Source organism: Bradysia coprophila, unplaced genomic scaffold (genome assembly GCF_014529535.1).
Source record: "Bradysia coprophila strain Holo2 unplaced genomic scaffold, BU_Bcop_v1 contig_24, whole genome shotgun sequence".
Classification (NCBI taxonomy): domain Eukaryota; kingdom Metazoa; phylum Arthropoda; class Insecta; order Diptera; family Sciaridae; genus Bradysia; species Bradysia coprophila.
In genome coordinates this window covers 3224669-3246044 of record NW_023503501.1, presented here as the reverse complement: position 1 = coordinate 3246044, position 21376 = coordinate 3224669, and the positions used below count along the sequence as shown (strand labels likewise).

The window sequence follows — 21376 nt, the reverse complement described above, 5'->3', positions numbered from 1 at the left end:
TGTATATAGCGCACAATACAGACACACCGTGTGCGATAAAGTACTTTGCACTCGATGTCATAAATAACCAAAAATAGCACAACTCTTATATTCAATTTTAATTATTTTGATTACATTTTTAAGTTTGTTATAAAAAAAAAGCCGAGATTGCCTATCGCTTGGCTTCGTAATAAAGACAGCTCTTTTCTGTCGTCTTCATTCTCTGCACACCATCGTTGTCGGTTGTCATTGGTTAAAAACTGCATTGTCGATAAGTCTTGAGATTTTTTTTCGTGTGTGAGTATGTAAAAAGTGTCAAAAAAGTTAGAAAAAAGAACTAAATTTCATCAAAAAATAAATTCTCATTTCTTCAAATTACGTAAATCAAATAAAGTAAAGTTAACTAATTAAGGTGAATCGGTTGCACAGAGGCCCCAGTGAACGAAGAACGGATGTGTTTTCTCGGCAAAAAGTTTTCCATAATGACAGAAATTGTTGTGCGCAAATTCTAAAAAATGGTGCGGTTCTCCGTGTTGGTAAAAGACAATAAACGAAATTAATTAAATCCCATTTTTTTTACAATGAAAACTAAGTTTCAACAATAAAAAAAGTGTCGAAAAAGTACCCAGCAATTACCAATAAACATTGACATCAATTTTGAAGTGAAGCTTTCACTCTATGATTTGTCATAGGGATTGTTTAAAAGACTCTATTTCTACATGTTCAATATATGGTAGACTACCTAAATAGCTGCCACATTTCGTCTCTGCTCGACTTTAAAAAACTGATTTTGAGACTTCCTGTTTTATATGTGAGACACTAAATCAAGAAAAAAAAAGCTCCGATAAGCACACAAACTGTGAAAGGTAAATAATTTACTCAATTCGTTTACATTATATACTTTTGTATAATACACAGCCAGTCTCTTATTTCTAAGGTCTTTGGTAAGTTTCATCTAAATATATGCCAATGCCAATTTTACTGTTGCTACGTTGTGAGTGATCTATTACAATAGTCTCGGTTTTATTGAAATGGTTAATTTTTCGATGAAAATCATTTGCGGTTTCGACTTAAAATTGTGGAGCTAAATAAACCATGTGCTCAGAAAAAGTGTGAGATTTTATATGTTTTCCCCTACAATAAAAATGGCATATTTCAGTTATTGACCATTTTCTTTCTTTTTCCTTTTGATATTTTATTTCTTCAAAATAATAAAAACTTTTTACATGGTTGATGTGTAGTGGTGTGGATAAAACCATTCTCATTTCATATATATGTGTTTTTTCATATGTATACCTACGATGAACTTTCTCTTTCGTCTGGTCACAAAATTTTAAAAACAATACTAACTTCCTTAACTTCTGACTGTTCAGATGTATTTAGTTATATTGTGGCATTTAATACGTTAACTTACAACACGGAATACAACATTGATTTTGTGAGATTGAACGAACTTTACAAACATGTGATTAATCTACCTTCCAGAATGATTCTTGTGAATAGGTAAACAATGTTTTCTGTGCTTAAGTGATAATTTAATTATTATTTTTTACTAATAAAATTTTCAAAATGTTTTTTTTTTCTCGTCTAAATAATATCTAAGTCTCATTAATTACATCAAATTGAATGTTGTAGGTTGATAGATAGAGAGTGAGAGAGAGAGAGTGAGACACAAATATTTAAAATTTATATATAGCGAGAGAGACTCGCTACGTAAAACCTATTTTAGCTTCATTTAGTAATAAAATTACGTAATGAAATCAAGCTAATAAAAACAAAGAGTGACACCAATTGTAAAAATTATTAGTGCTTGCCCACAAAAAAAAATCTACATAATGAGAGCATAATATATTGGTTGACCTACATATACTTATTCATATATCAATGCAATATAAAAATATTACTTTTGTGTGTGGACTATGTGCCTGTTATTGATGTATGTGATTAAATTGGAATAAACAAACGCCTTTTTCATTTTGGACAAACACCCAAATCAAATCACTTAAAATAATTGTGCTCTGTAAAGGTATCGAAAGATGCAATGGCTGCGCTGCCTTGAAACCTTTCCTTTTTGATCAATTTGGATTTTTTTTTACAACGACGACGAAATCATATCAAGCTGAAACCACGTTAACCTTTTCGTCGTTATAAGTTCTGAAATATATATTTTTTTATGCCGAAAATGTTACGGGATTTTACGTTTACAAGTGATTTAGTTCGGTAATTTTTCAGAAATAGTTAATTTATAGTTTTCATGAATTGTAATGTTCAATGTCATATGCGACGAGTATTACCAGCTGACTTAGAAGTTTAGCGTTTACGGAAATAATAAGTTATTGAAAATGTTGTTGGTTTTTTTTGGTCGTTAAATAGTTTATCGTTTGCAAAACGTCTGCTCAGTTTTATATAATACTACAAGCTCCATGTAAAATGTAAAATGTCGCGAATCTTAACGATCTTAACCATTTTTGAGAGTTGGTAAATAAGTGAAACGAACAGAGAGAAGAAAAAAAAAATTGTGTAAATGCAACAAGTCCATATCGATGTATCGTGAATAATCCATAAAAACTTGGTGAAAGTCATATGGATTTTGGTTTTAATGAATTAAATGTGTTAGACGAAGAGTTGTCGTAAGACTTGAATCGTTTTTTCATGTAGTTTCGAAATGAATGAATCGTTTTGCTCAAACCATAAATTTACCCTTATCGGTTTGCTACATGATTTTGTGCCACCGAGAATTGAAATACGCCTCTTTTCAGCACTCATTTAAGTGTTGTAAAGTGACTTAATTCAGCACCCGTTTGATGTGATATTACAACACTCAAAGTAGTGTTGATATGGAATTTGTATGAGTTGTTACAGCATTCGTTTAAGAAAATGCAAAGCAATGTGATCGATCAAATTTGAAGAGTGATATTGTTTACAATGAAAATTATGATTTTTTGTGCTCTTGTCTATTTCAATTCTCGGTTGGCACAAAGCATGATGTGTTACACGTATTGTAATGAGATTTTTTCAGCACACGACCCAATTTTCCTTACTCGCTCCGCTCGTAAGGAAAACTTGGGTCTAGTGCTGAAAAAATCAACATTACAATACTTGTAACACAACATACTATTTTCGAACCATTTTTTTTTTATTACACAAAGCTCGATACAAAGTTTTTTCTTTTCTGCCAGATTCGCTGAAGCAGAAGGAGGTTATAATACTCTATATAGCGACACGTATCCGAAACAGTGAAATACGAATCAGCGATAGAGTAAAAGCGAAAGAGCTTTACTATTATACCAGTGTTCAACTGTATACTGTGTTTGACTTTGTAACTTACACAGAATCGACGTTTGCAAAAAAAAAAATATTGGTCAGGGAAACGAATTGTAATCTCTTTGTCTTCAATTTGGATTAATTTATTCGCTTCGTTTCGTTGTAAATTGTAAAATTGCTTTCGTTTTTAAGAGTTACATATCGTCCATTACTGTAGAGCTTTGAACACCCTGGAGACTTTTAAATAGTTAATTTTCCAAAACGTTTAACCACATTCAGGCAGAAAATTTGATTTTGTTTCGTAGAAACTATTATCTGTTCGGGGATGCAATTGTTCGGTTAGCCATCATTCGAATTCCCGGGAACCGAAATTTTCCTCAGAAAATTTCTCGGTAGCCTTGGATATATTTTTGCAACCCCACATCTGCACGTTTGAAGACAACCATCATTCCGTTTAAATATCACTTAAAACCTTATTTGTCACTTATTGAATTAATTTTTTTTAGTCTTTTTGGTCCATTATTTTATACTTTAGGTAGCCCTAAAGTCCGTATGAAAGTTACATGGCCATGTTGAAACAAGGCATGTTTGGTATCGTTGGAAAGGTGAGACTCTAGGCTAACTCAGCAATACAAAATTAAGAGCAAAAAACATTGACCTAGGTTTCAAACGAAAGAAACATTCGTCTACCTCAAAATTTTGCCGTACACTCGATTTTAATATTATGTGATTCTTAATCACAAGGCTACCCTCTACTAATATCAATAAAAACATAGCTAACGCCGACCCGTACGAAACACCTATTCGTATCAAAAGCCTTTAATGCGAAACTCTTTATGTTTCTTGCTTCATTCTCTTCTCTACTGAAAAGTTATTCGCATTCGCTATTATATGCTATGTTAACAGAAACTCACTAAGAACCATTTTTCCCAAGATATTTCAATTTAAGTAAAATCCAATATGGCCGCTGGCAGCCATTTTGTTAGAAGACTGGAAATAGCACTGACGCATTCATAAATACCTTTCAAACAAAAAAAAAATTCATGAAATTCGGTCAAAATTCACTCGAGATATTGACACGTTCACTGTACGGCCGAGTAGCCGGATAAGAGCTCACTCCAAGAGACCTAGCTCACGCTCCGGTCAACCAAATTTTATGAACTTTTTTTCTCCTGATTGGTACGGTCAATACCTATCTAGTAAAGTGAAAGTAGTCGAAATCGGTACAAATTTGGCCGACCTACAAGCAAAAACTGCTTGCCGCACAGTACGTGGTTCACACCAACGGCTCTAACTCACGAGTCGGTCACCCGATTTCCATAAACTTTTTTTAGTCGATCGGTATTGTAAATACCTTTTATTTGACCGTGTCGCTTCATCTTATTGCAGTGGAGTTGTGCTCTTAAATAGTTTTCTATTCTCTATGAAGTCTACCGATTTTACAGGGCTGCCACTCATCCTAAAATTCCTTAAAATCCGATAGTTTCAGAATTCATCCTAAACTTCAATAACGAACACAAATGTGTGCCTGAACCAAATTTAATAAAAAAAAATTTGAAGCTCTGATTTCTCTTCGTATTTTCTTCTTTTTTTGGGTCATAACAAGCAATTTTTGTTCGAAGGGTAGAAGGGCGCAGTGGCGCTTTTCGAAATATTGTAAAAAACTATGTGTGTTTCTGTTGGAATCTGTTGATTGAATATTGTTTGTGGACACAAAATAAACATTTTTTTTTGTATGGTGACACCAGAAAACATTAACAAATTTAGGAATTTTTATGAATTTCTATGAATTTTGTAGAGTGAAATTCCTTATGCTCTGGTTTCTGACCGTTTCACTGGCTCTTCAAAGTTAGAAAAGTTATCAAATCATTCGAAAAGTTTGAAATTCGACAAAGCTGGTCAAACTAACTCAAACGATTCTAATTTCGACAGGCTGTAACTTACAGCTTGTAAGGCTGTTCTAACGATTTAGTTCCGTCAAACGAATACATTTTCCGATTTTCATTTATCACTTTGTTACAATTTCAGAATTATGCAATTTTAAGTTCTCATTATCAATTAACGAAAAGATGTTTATCAATAAATTACATGACGTGCTTATTATACGCACCAGTTTAATCACACAATTTCAAAATAGGCAACATTTTAATCTGGGTCTTCGTAACACCGACCGTTTGCCTACATTCGTTTTTTTTTTTTTAATTTTTTATAATTCATTATCGTGTTGAAAGACCGTGCCTTCTCTCACTAAATTCACAATTCGGGTCTCTTGAATCAAGAGTCTTGATTGGAATATAATTTTAGAGTCGAGTATCCGAGAAAAAAAAAATGACAAAAACATTACGTGGTGTGACAGTGTAACGTATGATTAGAATCGCAGATTTCTAGTGCTGTTTGTTTACTCAATTATGTTATTGAGAACAAAATGGGATTATCTACGAACACATAATTAAAACACGAAAATGAATGTAGCAATAAATTAACCACTCGGCTCAACGGTAAAGAATAATGAAAATGTTCGAGATAATGACAGAACTTCTAATAAGCATTAAGTCGATTATAGCTTTTTATTGGCTATAATAATTTATAAAATTAATTGAAAAATTTTCTTGTTGTATCAGGCGGGTAAGCCGATTTGATTGATAATGGTATCTGCTTCAGGTAGAGATCCAATTTCTTCAATTGTACGATTTTTAATTACAACCAAACTTCACTTTTATTTTTCAATCCTGGTTGGTATCATTTTCTGAGCACTGAGCAGTTATCACTATAGCCTGGGTTGTATCGACTCAACTTACTTGTCACCACACTAACATTCAATCATGTTTAAAACAACTAGACGCATCTTAAGAAGAGTTGAGTTAATTCGTGGCGGAAGTCATTGCAATTGTTACAACTCCGCGCTACCTATCGTGTGTTTTCGTTCCCTAATTAATTGACCCCTTATCCAACTGATTCTCTAAGCGGCACAGCTTTTCTTTCGGAATAACCAAACACTCAACCTAAAGGTTTCAGTCCATAATCTTACATAACGTATTGTTCCCTAGAGGCCAAAGTCTCTTTCAAAAAAAATCCTCAATGCTTTTGTGGCTAGTGGGGGTGATCTAAAACCGAAAAAACATACACTTTTCTTATGGAAGAAATTTCTCCAGGTACATGAAACGTAAAGGGTCGTGTGCGGGTAAATGTATGTTGTTTCGGGGCAAATAGAGTCTTCCTGGGTTTTAAATGCAACCAGACTGAGATAAGAGCAGTTTAATAAAATGATCAGAAACTTGACTATTCACAAACGATCTCTACAGTTTTGCAATCACATCAAACATGCATTGGTATGGTTAGTGTCATGATGAATGCGAGTACCTTTGAAGTGTAAACTTGTGACACAGTTCCTCTACTCGAATAAGTTTGCTCACAGGAAAGATTCGATCAAAAAAAAATTTTTCCGCAACAACTATTGCTGAAAGGAGTTTGATTTTTTTCCGTTTCGGAGAGAGGAACAGCTAGAAATTCATCGAAATAGTCAAATTATTTCCCATTTTTTCAACTGCTCATATCTTAGAGTGAATGAACTTTAAACCAATCAAACCCTGTCTGCCCCGAAAGAACATGCAATTACCTTTCTAATGACACCCCTCACGACCTTGTACGTTTCATATATCTGGAGACACATCCATAAGTAAAGTGCGTCAATTTGATGACGTCATTTTTTGTACAAAAGTGACGTCAATTTCCACGGAGATTTATCTCCGATGATTGAAAATAGGGACACTGGGAATCAATAAATTTCCGACCGATTTGAGTAGGTCCAACGCAGTGCTATGGTAGGTCGTTTTTGATTGATTTGATTTTGCTAAAAGAACAGAACAGTCGGCTAATTCTAAGTCTCAATTCTAATATCCTAGCTTGCTCAACACACTAATTTCGTTCTCTAAAAACGGTTATTTTGAAGAAAAAAAAATTAAATCGAAAACGTCTCACCTAATTCTTTCCTCTAATCCATCAAATAATTCAAACGAGATAATGCATACGCCTCGTGATAACATTAAAAATTAAGTGAGATAATGATAATTAAAGAAAAAAATGTATTTCAAGGTTTCGGTTCAGTTGATATTGATCAGCTACCTATCTATCACATGTATATTGGTATTGGTATCGAGGATTCCATGTCCTACACAAACAAGCATAGACAATATTTTACGAAACACAGAGAGAGAGAATTAATTAATAATTATTTTGAAAAGTGTTCGGGTAATTACCCTAAACAATAAACAGAAATTTCGCATACCGACATAGTAATGTTGTTCGACGACCGTCAACGGTTTACAGTTTTTTACTGTACGATATACTGCCATATATACCTCAACTCGACTGATATTTTAATACTATCACAGGCCAACCAACCAGTCATTCGATAAAATGGGAAATGAACCAAGCACATAATTTAATAAACGAGAGAAAAAAAAGAATAACTTCAATTTGCGCGTGTTTGTTTTTAGTTGGTTCAATTCAAAACGATTTTGTCGGGAAAATGTGAGTTAAAAATCTGCCAGTCCCGAACAAACGGAAAAACCGGGGCTTCACCTACTTTTTATGGAATTAATTGTTGTTTAGCAGTACGGTGATGCTAAGTACTGTATTTTCGATCAGTTCAATCATTCAATAAAATCCAATGGAACTCTTATTCTGACTTATTTATATACGGATTCCATTCGAAGGTATTTTTTCATCATTTTCCATGCTATACGTATATTGTGTAGCTAATGTACTATAATTCGAACTGTCCAGGGTTGTTATAGGTTATTTTCATTTAAAAAAAAAATATTGTGCTATACGCTCCAAGTAGATGTTATCTATAAATACAATTTTTATGATGATGATAATTTTCGTGTGTTCAACGAACAACATGGCGACCTTCTGTTTGAAGGACACTTTTAATTGAACAAAAAAAAAAAAATATTTTATTTTTCGGATGATAAGTAAGTGGTGATTACGTCAGCACAACGAGATTTTCTTAGGAACATAATATCGTGAATATAATATTCTCTACAAAAAGAATATTTTGCGATGACAATTTTTTGTTCTTCGTCTTCTTATTATTTAAATGTATCCAGCTGACTACATTTATTGGGCTTAATGTTTGCACATTTTTGGGTTGTCGGGACTGCATTAGTCATAATATTTTTATCGTACATTTTGTTGAATGTTGTCGAGAAACGATACAGGAAAAATTAGTCGAAGATTAAACACATTTTTTCCGATATATATACGTTCGAAAAACAATTTTTTTTTTGTTATACCGACCAATACAGTGTAGAATCTAAGCGAACATCATATGGATTCGCGTTGATATGAATGTTAATTTGAGTTGTTTTTAGTAGTATTCGAGCTAAAGTGAGCAATGGTTTCCACGTTTTGTGATTATCACGGCAAATGTTAAGCGTGATGAATGTGTTTACGAATTGGTACGGGTGATTCTTTAGCCACACATTTTTCATTTATTTATTATTATCAAATCAAACGTGTTTTGTGGCTGAATGGTGGAATTAATTGTTGGTTTTTTCTGTTGGACCATTTCAGGTTGCCGGATTGTCCTGCAGGACAAACACAACGTGTCACATCCAATCTACACTCGTCCAGTGGTACCATGGCAGTGAGCAGAGTACCTTCGCCACCATTACCCGAAGTGAATACGCCCGTTGCGGAAAATTGGTGTTATACCCAGGTGAGCATTGGTGGGAAAAGTGTACATTGTCGATCCCTATTCGATCGGATAGATTTTGGTCATGTTAGATTTGTGTTGAATGACATTTCCGGTAGTGATTGCCTGCTAGGGAAATGTGTGATTTCAATCGTCTCTCACAAAAAAAAAACAATTTTTTTTTGTGGGCAATCATTTCAATTAATTTTTAAAGGCAATGAGCATGGATCGAGATATAAGAGTTTCCAATTTCTGGTAGTCTTACCTCCAATAACTGAAACAGAAATAGAAAGTGTACAATATCTATACACGGCCCAGAGTGCCATAATGCTTTTTTTTTCTCCTCTCAACAAGAAGCCTTTCATATTGTTATTCACTTTCCAACAGCATTACACTGCTAGACTCCCGATATCGAATGGATAACGTGATCGGTTATAATGTGTAAATATATGTGTTAGAGTCTCCCATGATACATGATATTCGAGGCAAAGAAATCGTCTTCGTATGGCTATGTTGAATATATATATTGTTGATATCTTACAATGTTATGCGGTTGTATAAGTGACGGAGCAATGTTGTTCGTTCAATGATCATACTTATATGGTTTTAAGAAACCGGAAGGAGGGTCTGTCGTCAGTTATGATAACATGGCTGGGCGTTAATTTGTCTGAAGTACACTTCAAAATTATTATTTTTTATTAAAACGTAGCATAAGACAGGGAGAGAATATATGCTGAACACTGGGCTTATTTTGATACGGGAAAGTTCTGAATAATTCGGAAAAAATTCGGAAAAAGAAATTCAAAATTGTGTTTCGGAGTTGTTCTTGCGAATTATTCCGAATTTGCCAAATTTTTCAAAATTAAAATTCTCTAAAATAGGCCCTGCTGAAACACGGAAACGATGTACAGTTCTGACTATCTAATGATCAATTTTACATTTGACTGTAAAAGAGAATCGTAGACTCTGTTGAATTATAACAACCATTTCCAGGAGCTCATGAAATGACAACACAGTCTGATTGAAAAATTATGCTAATTCGACTGTGTTGTGCACACGAATTGGACATCATTGTACAGTAAACCAATCGTCTGAGCACATTTTCACAGTTGACGTAGTCACTTTTTTTCAAAATATTTTCCTCGTTCGTAAGGTTGTATTTTAATATTATACATTCTTTGCCTTGAGTCGTTGTCCATCGTTGAACCTATGAAATAGAATTGATCGGAGTTCAAGTTTACACTAGAATTTAAACCAATTGGTGCTTGAACAGCAGGTACGGTACACATATATTATAGTTCATATGGCATTGTGTATATGGCCATCATATCTCCAATTAAATGAGACATATTATACACAACTCAATATTGTGTGTATGTAACATGCTACGTTTTTTTTAAAATACGTATATATGTGTTGTATAGACGAACGTCATGTTTTCGCTCACATTGGTTCGCTTTACTTTTACTTGCAGAAGTCACATTATTCTGTCTGGCTAAAATTCGATCCGATTGTGTATATATGTATAACGAGAAGACACACGGCATTTATATAAATAAGTGAATAAATGTACACAGTCGCACACAGAGAATGTTCTTGATATATATATATATAATTCGATATGCCGAATAATATGCTTTTCCGACCATATTACATTCGATTCAAGCCATAATTTACATATCCTTTTGATTATGTTATTCTTCATAACTGGCCCAAGGTAAAATCATGTTCGGGTGAAAACGTATTAACTTTTATGTCCTCCTTCTTCGCCTCGTTTAAATAAGAAAAATTGCGATATATATTTATTGAAAAACGACTGGTATACGGCCGGATTGAATCAAAACGGAAAAGTAAATGGAATAAATATGAAAGAAAAAAAAACTCTTTTTTTTCTGTACAAAATTAATTGCAACAAAGTTGTGAACATCTTCGGACACATTATCTCCTATTGTAAGGTATATAAATGGCGTATGTGTTGTCTTATGCAAGCATTTCTTCATCATACATATTGCGGGCCTATGTTACATTTCAAAATCATAATTTCTTTTTTTTTTCCACTTTTATTATGCCAGTCGACTGTACATATAAAATCCATCTCTCTCTCTCTATATGTATATCAACACATCACCAGCGCTCAAATTCGAGACTTTCTAAATTTTTCATTTTCTCATTACCTTGTTTTTATTGTGATGTTTTCGGCTAATTCATATATTATTGTATTTCATTTTATAATTGTAATCTTACGTTGGCTGTTTCGTTTGCTTTTACTTACTTGGTATGTACACGTACAATAAATCGTGAAGGGAAATTGAGATTTGTTTTCTTTTATTGAGATAAAACTTTATTTATTATACCATGACGCCGAATCTATGCAACAACGATACAACCAGTTTTCTTACATATATTGAAATATGGACTGAGCGTTTAGTGGGAATGATAGTGTCGTTGTCTTAGTCAACCGAACGGTCGTGCGTTCGTTTCATTTTTGTTTTTTTCTTTTTTTGTATTAGAAATAATTAACATTTTAATGTACGCCCAGCCACACATAAAGGTCTTGCGTTCCCTTCTCTCTCTGTGTTACCCAAATTCGGATGTAATTTGTGAACAACAATGCCTTCAGATTTGTAAATGATTTTGCTGATTTCTGTATTTAGTTATATTTTCACCAATTTTAGAAAATTTACTTTTACTTTCCATTTAATCACTTTCTCGATTCTGTCGGCGATAGACGAATCAAATTTATCTTAAATGTTGGCAAGTTTTCGGAAGAATTTCTTTCGGTAATTGGATAACATGTCAAACGAAACGAATGTCGATTGTCGAGTCTTAGGTAACTGTATAACGATGAAGGGAATCGAGTCAACAGCATCTTAAGAAATTCAAAGGTTTTTAATGATGTGCACGAATCCCTTTTTATTGCTACAAAATATGCCACTCAAGTAAGTGAATTTCCTAAGTGCTCAAGCACCTCGAGCTGCGGAATTTTATTTAATTATAATTTTCCGAATTTGTTTTGAAATATTTCTTTTTTCGTTAAATTTACTTTTAATGTTGTTGCGGACATTGAAAGTAACGAAAAATTGTTTAAAACGTTTTTTTTTCCGTCGATTCAAGTACCGCACAGCATTGACCCGTTTATTATCCGTTCAGTTTTATAGACTTAAAATTGAATTGCAGAGAGCATTTATCGTTTTAATTAATTTAGTCTCAAGTACACCTTTTTGCCCTCTTTCGCTGCAATCTCAATGCCTTTTCTTCTATAGATTTGATTTGCAAAAATGGCAACATCTCCCTTCAGCTTGCTTATTCAATTTAATATTCCTACAAACTATCCATATTATGGGTATATCGTCGTTTATTTACATCGTAACTCTTTACTTATGTTTGTATGCATCAATCCAGTCAGAAGGAAAATTCCAAGGACGTAAATAAGAAACTTCGTTATTTGATGATGCGTACAGCAGGTTTTGAAGTCAACTGCATAATTAGGAGCGTAGATGGATGTTAGTTCATGAGTGCAGATTGTACGAATTGTAAGGCACAATTTAATACATTGAAAACTCTAAAAGGAAAATAAAATATAATTCAAGGTAGGTGTATCATCAATACTGTGTGTATACCATACCTGTAGACTATACTCGAGAATAGCTTCAAATCAGGCCTTCAATATAATAATTCGTTTACCTGCCACGGCGGGGCTGAACTAAATTTAAATGCTTCCATCGACTTCCATCCCGGTTTTTTCAGAGGTGAGTTGTGGGAGTAGAGTACTGTTCAACGGCCTATGTTACAGGTACTACAATCGAGCCGTGTCTGAGTGCCGCCGTTAAAGTAGTCTTGTGATGTTTGCAGGGATTGCTTTTTCACACTCCAGCAAGCTTATGAGTACAAACGGATCTATAGGGACTGAAGGAACCAAATACACTTAAACTTTGGGAATCATTTACAGACCACACAGCTTACAGTTGCGAGCATACAGTGTAAAGGTATTATTCTCTTTCATTAATGCAAACATCAAAAACGACTGACTATCGTTCTCAGAAATGGCTCGATGGCCGTGCCTGTAACATGTTCCGTTGAAGATGTTTAAATTTAAAATTAGTTCAGCTACACCGTGTTGTAAGTAACGTCCAAATTGTTACATTGAATGACGCAAAAATCCGTTACATTTTTGCGCATGCATCATTTTTTCCAATTTATAAAACGGAGGAAGTAAACCCGGAGATGTTGTTGCAAGCTGATTAGTATGATAAAATTAGTTCCACTAAACGAAAGTTTCAAGTCCTTAGTTACGTGAAGTGAAGTGTCTTACAGTACTCATTTAACCTAAGATCAAACATCTCATAAATACTGCGTACCGTCAACGTATTCGTGTACCTGAAAACTTTCTTTTCGCATGTAAAGCATGTTACCATCTATTGTTACCGACAACATGTAACTCGAAATCGTGCCTCTATTTGCGAACGGCTTTTGCACGTCTTCAAAGGGAACCCTTTGCCATTAAAAGGTTTACGGGGTTGTACACTAATGTGCACCGTTGCCTTGTCGACTGTTTGTCCTTTCGAACATCATGTCCATGCATACTGTGTGAGTTAATTTTTATATTTGACAGTAAAGTACGATTAAAAAGGGTTTCTTCTGTTCCTTTTCATTATTATTTTTTTTTTACTCTTCAACGAACCAACACACTACACGGCTACATTGCCGATTTGAATATGAAATTGTAACGAATCTTTTTCTTTATTTACTTTTTATTTCTTTCTTGGTTTTCTGGTGTGTGGTATATTGTGAAATGTTAAAGCGTATCAAGCGTGTAACACAATGAATATTTCTGTTTTCGAAAGAGCATCATTGTGAACAGCGTAGTCAGTAAATTTTTGGTTTAACTGAAAGTGGAGCAGTGTGAATAGGGTCGAGGAAATATCATCGAAATAAATAAAAATTGTTCACTCTCCATTTCGACCACAAAATAAAAGAGTTATAATGTCAGTGTATGGTTGTGACGCAATTCCTCTACTATACTGTGCACAATAAATGTATTTTTCTACGAAAATCATCGAATTCAATCAATTTTTTTGTACATTCACGCATGTACCGAATATATATGTGAAAGAAATGAAACCAATAAATATTTGCTTACACCTATGCCATCGATATTAAACTGTCTTGTGCGTGTGCTATAGCAGTTTGATGATGAAGAGAACGAGTCGGTAGTATGCGTTAGCTATTATTGTAAAACATAATGTTGACACACGGTAAATGTTCATTAAAATGTTTTATTCAGATAATTGTCCTGTTGTTGCAAAGGTCATAAATGGTTAAATGTCTACCTTGCCAATTTTTGTTTGTCTCAAAGACGTTCCAAAAACTGTAAAATGTTTTTTTTACGTGAAGATTTAACAAGGGCACAGTACACAGTAAACATCTCTGTATAATATGCACATTGTACACATATTATGTAGCTTACCCTGTTCTATGATGTGAGGGTTGATTTTTACAGTTGTAACTAGGGAGAGTTATATATCTCTCGCTGCGTGATTTTATTTCATATCCTGTGGGTGGAGACTGCACACATCTCTATTTCGAATTTATTTTTGAACATTTGCTTCTCTTTTAATTTCCAGGTCAAAGTTGTTAAATTCAGTTACATGTGGACGATAAACAATTTCAGTTTTTGTCGCGAAGAAATGGGAGAAGTATTAAAATCATCAACATTTTCAGCTGGTGCTAATGATAAATTGAAATGGTCAGTGAAATGCATAACAATCGGTCGACATAGAACGAATTGAATATAACATTTGCTTTCTCATTTTTCAGGTGTTTGCGTGTTAATCCAAAAGGTCTTGACGAAGAAAGCAAAGACTACCTGTCGTTATATCTTCTCCTAGTGTCGTGTAATAAATCAGAAGTTAGAGCTAAATTCAAATTCTCAATTTTAAATGCAAAACGAGAAGAAACCAAAGCAATGGAATCACAAAGGTATATTGTGCTTACACACAAACAGTATAATGATCCGGACGGACAACTGATAAAGTTTCTTATTTTTCATCAGAGCATATCGCTTTGTGCAAGGAAAGGATTGGGGCTTCAAGAAATTCATTCGACGAGACTTTCTTTTGGATGAAGCGAATGGCTTATTGCCTGAAGACAAATTAACAATATTTTGTGAAGTTAGTGTTGTAGCTGATAGTGTTAATATATCCGGACAAAGTAATATTGTACAATTCAAAGTTCCTGAATGTAAATTATCAGAGGACTTAGGAAATTTATTTGATAATGAACGATTTAGTGATATAACATTGGCGGTTGACGGCCGAGAATATCAAGCACACAAAGCTATTTTAGCAGGTGATGGTTTTCAGACTTCGTTGAATAAACGAGAAATCAATTCATAATTTTACCATCTTTGCAGCTCGAAGTCCTGTCTTTGCTGCAATGTTCGAGCACGAAATGGAAGAGCGGAAACAGAATAGAGTAGCCATAGTCGATGTCGACCATGAAGTCTTGAAGGAAATGCTGCGATTTATTTATACAGGAAAAGCACCAAACCTGGAGAAAATGGCCGACGATCTGCTAGCAGCCGCCGATAAGGTATGGAAGCAATTGATTCAAGTTACTTTAATTAGCGGTCATTGCATTCAATGTCTGTTCTTGCTCATTTTGCAGTATGCTTTAGAAAAATTAAAAGTGATGTGTGAAGAAGCGCTCTGTGTTAACTTATCGGTGGAAACGGCTGCTGACACATTAATCCTAGCTGATCTCCACAGTGCAGATCAATTGAAAGCACAAACAATTGAATTCATCAACACGTAAGTTTTTGATATATTTTTTAAACTGCAGAACCTCTTACGCCCTGTCAATCATTTTAATGGTGAAATTCTAAAATTTCGAAATTGAATTCGCGGAGAAGTTTTGCCGTTATCTTAAAATTTTCTGAAGAATTTCTATAGGTAAAATCGTATTATTAAGACTGGGATGCAGGGCCTATTTTAAGGAAATTAAATTTCCGAAATTTCCGAAAATTTCTAGATTTTGAAAATCCACAGATTTTGAGACGCGAACAAGTAAAAAAATGTCTAAAAAAGCGAACGAATTTTAGGGCATTTAATTCTCTTAAAATAGGCTCTGTTGGGATGTGAGATACCCAGTTACCTAATCCCCTTCAAGAAGGTCGGACATTGATCCATGAACTTAATTTTCCAGATTTTTGTAATTGGCCTGATGCACTCAGTTCTCTCCATTTGATGGAAAATGGGTAAAGATTTGCTTGCTCTTCTGTATACTGTTAGTATCGCTTTTCCTCAACTAAGTGTACACCATTCTGAGGTACTGATATTTGTGATGCATTAGTTCTATAAAAATTTTGTCTTACCAGTTTCTGACAACCTGAATTCAATCGACAAAATCGCACCACATAGCACAGAGCCTGTAAGAAAACACTTCCCATTCTACGACTTCAGTGTCATGCAATACGTTTACATTTTTCGGTGCTACTACTAAATTTAAAACATTAATAACTCGACAAATATTCATTTTATAAAGTTTACCCGTTAGATTAGAGTTTTTGTGAGGCATCACTGATGAAAGAGGGGGTGAAAGGTGAAACCTTACCTGTAGCAGGTAACTTTGTCTTCAAGTAATGGAGCTATTGTAGATTACCTGGAGACGAAGTTACCCTACATCAAAAAAGATTGTGATTACATGTGAATTTGTCTCCAATTAACGTATATTATCTGTCACAGTTGTATTTTTTGTACTAGGTGCTACATCTGTGGCAACTATTGTAGATTACCTGGAGACAAAGTTACCTGCTACAGGTAAGATTTTCAACTCCTTTTGTCAGCATTCTCAATTGAAATGTAGGAACCCAGATCAAAGAACCCTTGGTCCATACTCTCTGACCTTACTACTTCTTTCTGGGAAATTTCCCTGCTTCTGATAAGAATTCTTTAAGGAATTTGCCATATGATGATGGTGCATCCTCCCTCATCTTGTAATTCAAATTTCCAAACGGTGCGAAATCTGCGAGATCGTTAAGCTTTCAACGAGGCTTTCAAAGGTTCGTAATGGCGTCAGCTATTCGTCTTACTACCGATCTCGTAAGTGTGAGGAGTTCATTACTCCAGGAAAAACTTCTTAAACTTTCCTCCTAACTAGAAGGTACGACAAACATTTGACTGAATAGAATGCCATTTTGCATTTTGAGTTATCGATGGGTTAAATTTACTGACAACACTGATAAATGTGACGTCATTATTGCGTGAAAACCTAAAACATTTAATTCGATGTCCATACCCTTGTTCATTAGGCTCTTGGCGGTACACATGCCAATAACGTTTTTTTTGTTTCCTTTTTCCAGTCATCCTACTGATGTTATGGACACCGCTGGTTGGAAAAACATGATCGCCAGTCATCCGCATCTCATAGCTGAGGCATTTCGTGCCCTAGCGACACAACAAACCCCACCAATTGGACCACCGCGCAAGCGCGTCAAAATAAGCTGAAACAAATTTTTAACATTATCAAACGTGATGTTGCCGTTGCCCGTGCGACCACCACCGCCATCAATGGGCTGTTCCAATCTAAATAATAATTTAAACAATAACATTAATAACACAAATACATTAATAATCAATAATTTACCAATTGTTTCTGCAAATTTCGGACTAAATGATGATACTAGAGCTTCGTTAGTTTCGGTTGATTTATTTTAATAAAGAAATGGAAAACGAAACTTAAACAAACGGCTCTCCAACATGAAATGTTGTTGTAGGATTTTATTAATTTGTAAATTGTGTGTCTGTCTGTGTAGAAGTTTGATGAAGGACCGACATTTTCGGTCTCAAAACAAGTACAGTACACCATAATCGTTCTATTATCGCCTATCAAAATTTTTGTTCTGTAAATTTCATTTCATTTCAACTTTTGATTTTCGAACCTAAAACTATCAATTAGTCAGCGTGTGATGCTTACTTCGTAAAACAAACTTAAAATAAGAAAAATAAAGAAAAATAAGAAAAAGAAACCCAAGAAGAAAATTGAAACATAAGAATTGAATTAAACAAAAATTATTTCATTTCTTTTATAAATTCTCGTGTAAAACTTATGTATTTTTCATTTATCGATTATGTAAACGTGTGTTCATATATTTCTAAAAAGCAAAAAATAATAAAAAAAACACAAAGATTATTAATGTGAAAATCCAATAATGAAATGTAAACAAAACAAAAAAAAAAAAAAGAATTTAATTTCAAACAAGTGAAAAGTGATAATTCGACCCGCACGAAAATATTTAACTGGTCAAAATTGGGTGTTGTTGTTTCGTTTTTTTTATGTGAAACACATAAACTGTCGGAAAACCATTCCACACAAAAAGGTTGTCTCGAACCGCAACAAAAGAAATGACTTTAATCTGATACCGAGGCTCAAAACGGTAACACAAAACACAGTAAACGCTTAGGGTGGGTCGAATTTTACATTTTATTTTATTTCAAAATGCGCCTGATCGCCGCTTGCATTCAGGATGGTCCAGAGAATCTTTTACGGAAGAAACTGTTTTTTATATATTTTTCCCTTGCCTCAAGAACAATTTTGATTTCCAGTGTCGTAGAGCGATTCGGAATCAGTCGAGTATTTTTGACATGTCACTCGCGCCTATTCATCTGTTATCGATAACGACGAGAAAAATAATGACAAGCTCTGGGTAATATCGTCCTTTGTGTAGCTAAATGCATGTTAAAAAAATTAAAGTACTAGATTTGAAAATTTCAAATTGAAATCAATCCATTAAAAATCCTTTGATCGATGATAGTAATGGACCCGATAATAATACTGGTCATTATGCTTGCCTTCTGTAACAGGTTAGAGCAATTTCAAGAAACTTACCTGCCTAAGATTCTCTATGAGATTATACTGAACTCAATTCGGTTAGCTCGATTGTTTCTGTAAGTTCCACACTTCCATCAATAAATTACACACTTGTATGCTGGGTATGTTAAACCAGTTGTCGCGCCCTACACGTGCTCATAGAAAAACAGTAAGCCCGAATGTCAACGCGAATCGTATTAACATGTAACAATGTAGAACGAGCGGGACGAAGGAAACAAGAAGTCGCTTAAAAATTGTGATGGTTGTACATTTTCCGGCATAGCACAGACATCCTTTAGATGTCATGATTTGCCGACTGGATCCAAAAGTCGAAATTATTTTACGAACATTCATGGTCAAAACTCACTGACAAACTGACATACACTGTCCGAATGGAGACCTCGACCTCCAACATGCTACCGTCAGTTTAAAGCTACATTATTCAGCTATTGACTCTAGTCAATATAGTAATGCTACACCTCACGCATGTCAGGGAAATCATTGAGCGATACGTACAGTCAGAGGCAGTGAATTTTCAGCATAAAGCTTCAGCTGTTTTTCTACATATTCAATCAGAACTTTTTATACGGTTGAGGCTGCCAAACGCACGCGCGCGGTAGTGATACAACCGTATAAAGATGCAGTAAGAGTTTTGATTGTTTTTCTGGATCAGCTGAAGCAAATTCATGCTGAAATTTCAAAATGAAAAAAAATGTTTCTTCCGAAAAAATGATTCTCTGGACCATCCTGAATGCAAGCGGGTCAGGCATAAAATATTTAAATGTAAAATTCGACCCACCCTAGCGACTATTCAGATCTGGTAATTTCAGTTAATTTTTTTACAATTGGTTGCTTCCGCACTTTGTTTCTTTCTGTGTCAGTTTATTTAATGAACATCATTTGTGTCTGTCATTTCCAATAGCAACGCCATTTAGATTTAAACAAAAACAGAAAAGGAGAAAATTTCGCTCTTTTATTAAATCTGCAGAGCCATTTCTCATGATTATTGTGTTTCCGATTAAATTTTCTTTTCATTTTATATTCATCACTAGAGATGGTTTCTTCAGTGGAAGTGAACAATCCAATATTCGTTTTTAATTCGACTAAAACATTCAACCGATGTTCTTCTTCTTGTTGAAAGAGTTTTTCACTAGACTCTTTAAATATGTGGTGAACAGCAAAACTTCTCTTCGCTAAGGAGTTTTGAACAATATGTATACTCAAAGCCTAGAAATAAGAAATTATCCACACTTGTCATCAAATGCTCTAAATATCAGCTGCAATGCCCGGTGGCATATCAGTTTCCATATTTTTCGTCGGTTGTTTGTTTACTATCGTTCATGGTTGGCCGCACTACTTTGTGCACTCGTACTTCTTTGGCAAAATTCGGTTATTTGGAGTGAAAATTTCATGTTACATTCATAGGTGAACTTGTTCATTAGACCTCAAAGAACATCTTGTTTCAAGACGTCGTCTCGAAAAAATCGTTTACGAGGTAGAAGAATCGAGCGCCACTCAAAGATCTGAAATTCTGTGCTAGATCGTCTCAGAATAAATTGTTCCTTGATTTCTAGGGAACAACTTTGTCCTTGAATGTCATATAAATTTTCGTCCCCATTTAACGAGATATTGAGTAGCGCAAGACCCAACCTTGCTTTCGTCATTAACAAGAATAATCGTTTCGATGACGTCGACAACACCATTTTGAGACTTATACAACAATCGAACAACACACCGTTAATAATCTCGACTCGACGCTACTTCCTAATATATTCGGCTATTATCAACAAGAAAGAATTTCATGCGGGTCAACTATTAGCTGACAAGATCGTCGTCTACATACTTTTTCCTGTTGATTTTTTTAAGTTATAAAAGTAATAATAATTATGAATAGAAACCCTAAAATAATTGTGGACAAATAATTTAAGATGAAAAACAAAAACAAAACATTTAATGAGAAATAAAGGAGTAAATGTTATTAAAACAATAATGCGACTGTTTTGATCAATTTGTAGACACTCACTCTCGGGAAGTAAGTTAGCCTATGATCATTGATGTATCATGCGTCTGTTACGATAGCTTTTACTTGGAGTGGTTCACTGGATTCATCTGGACCAATTGATAAGCTGGTATGAATCTGGGGTCGAAAACTGAATCTTTGCAGCGAAAATTTGACGACTTTCTGAAGAAACGTCGACTACTCGTCATTTCGTCAGGAATTCACCGTTTCTTCAAGAAGTCGTCGATACATGTTGTCGAATTTTCAGTACAACGACTGAATTCAGCACCAAGAGTGATTGTTAGTTCGATTTGTTTCAATTCGATCTCTGTATACACATACTGTACTGCAAAATCTTCGCAAATGAAAAATTCAAAGACAATTTGAGTGACCATCAATGTGGATAGATGGCAGCGAATTGTTAAAGTCGGATTGCTGGAATATAAAGTGGGTGACATCAGCAACAAATAAAAATGGTTAGTGAAAGGATTGATTTGGAAGTAATAATGCAGATTAATGAAGCAATTCACGGAGTGAAACTGAGTTGGGCTACTCGACCGTTAATCTTG

General features: G+C 34.4%; 1 protein-coding gene across 7 annotated transcripts; it reads left to right on the top strand.

Moving 5' to 3' along the window:
- The first annotated feature begins 229 nt into the window (after nt 1-229).
- On the top strand, nt 230-20693 carry LOC119077882 (protein roadkill). 7 transcript variants are annotated; one of them, XM_037185242.1, is made up of 8 exons: nt 230-845; nt 8821-8965; nt 14566-14687; nt 14759-14920; nt 14994-15289; nt 15354-15532; nt 15608-15750; nt 17301-20693. In XM_037185242.1, exons 2-8 carry the CDS (start codon nt 8888-8890, stop codon nt 17443-17445), a joined length of 1125 nt encoding a protein of 374 aa, XP_037041137.1. In that variant the 5' UTR covers nt 230-845; nt 8821-8887; the 3' UTR covers nt 17446-20693. The 7 variants fall into 7 exon arrangements, with proteins under 7 accessions (XP_037041137.1, XP_037041138.1, XP_037041136.1 ...); XM_037185243.1 differs by having other exon boundaries at nt 236-923; XM_037185241.1 differs by lacking the exon at nt 230-845 and adding an exon at nt 1068-1091.
- The last annotated feature ends 683 nt before the right edge of the window (nt 20694-21376 follow it).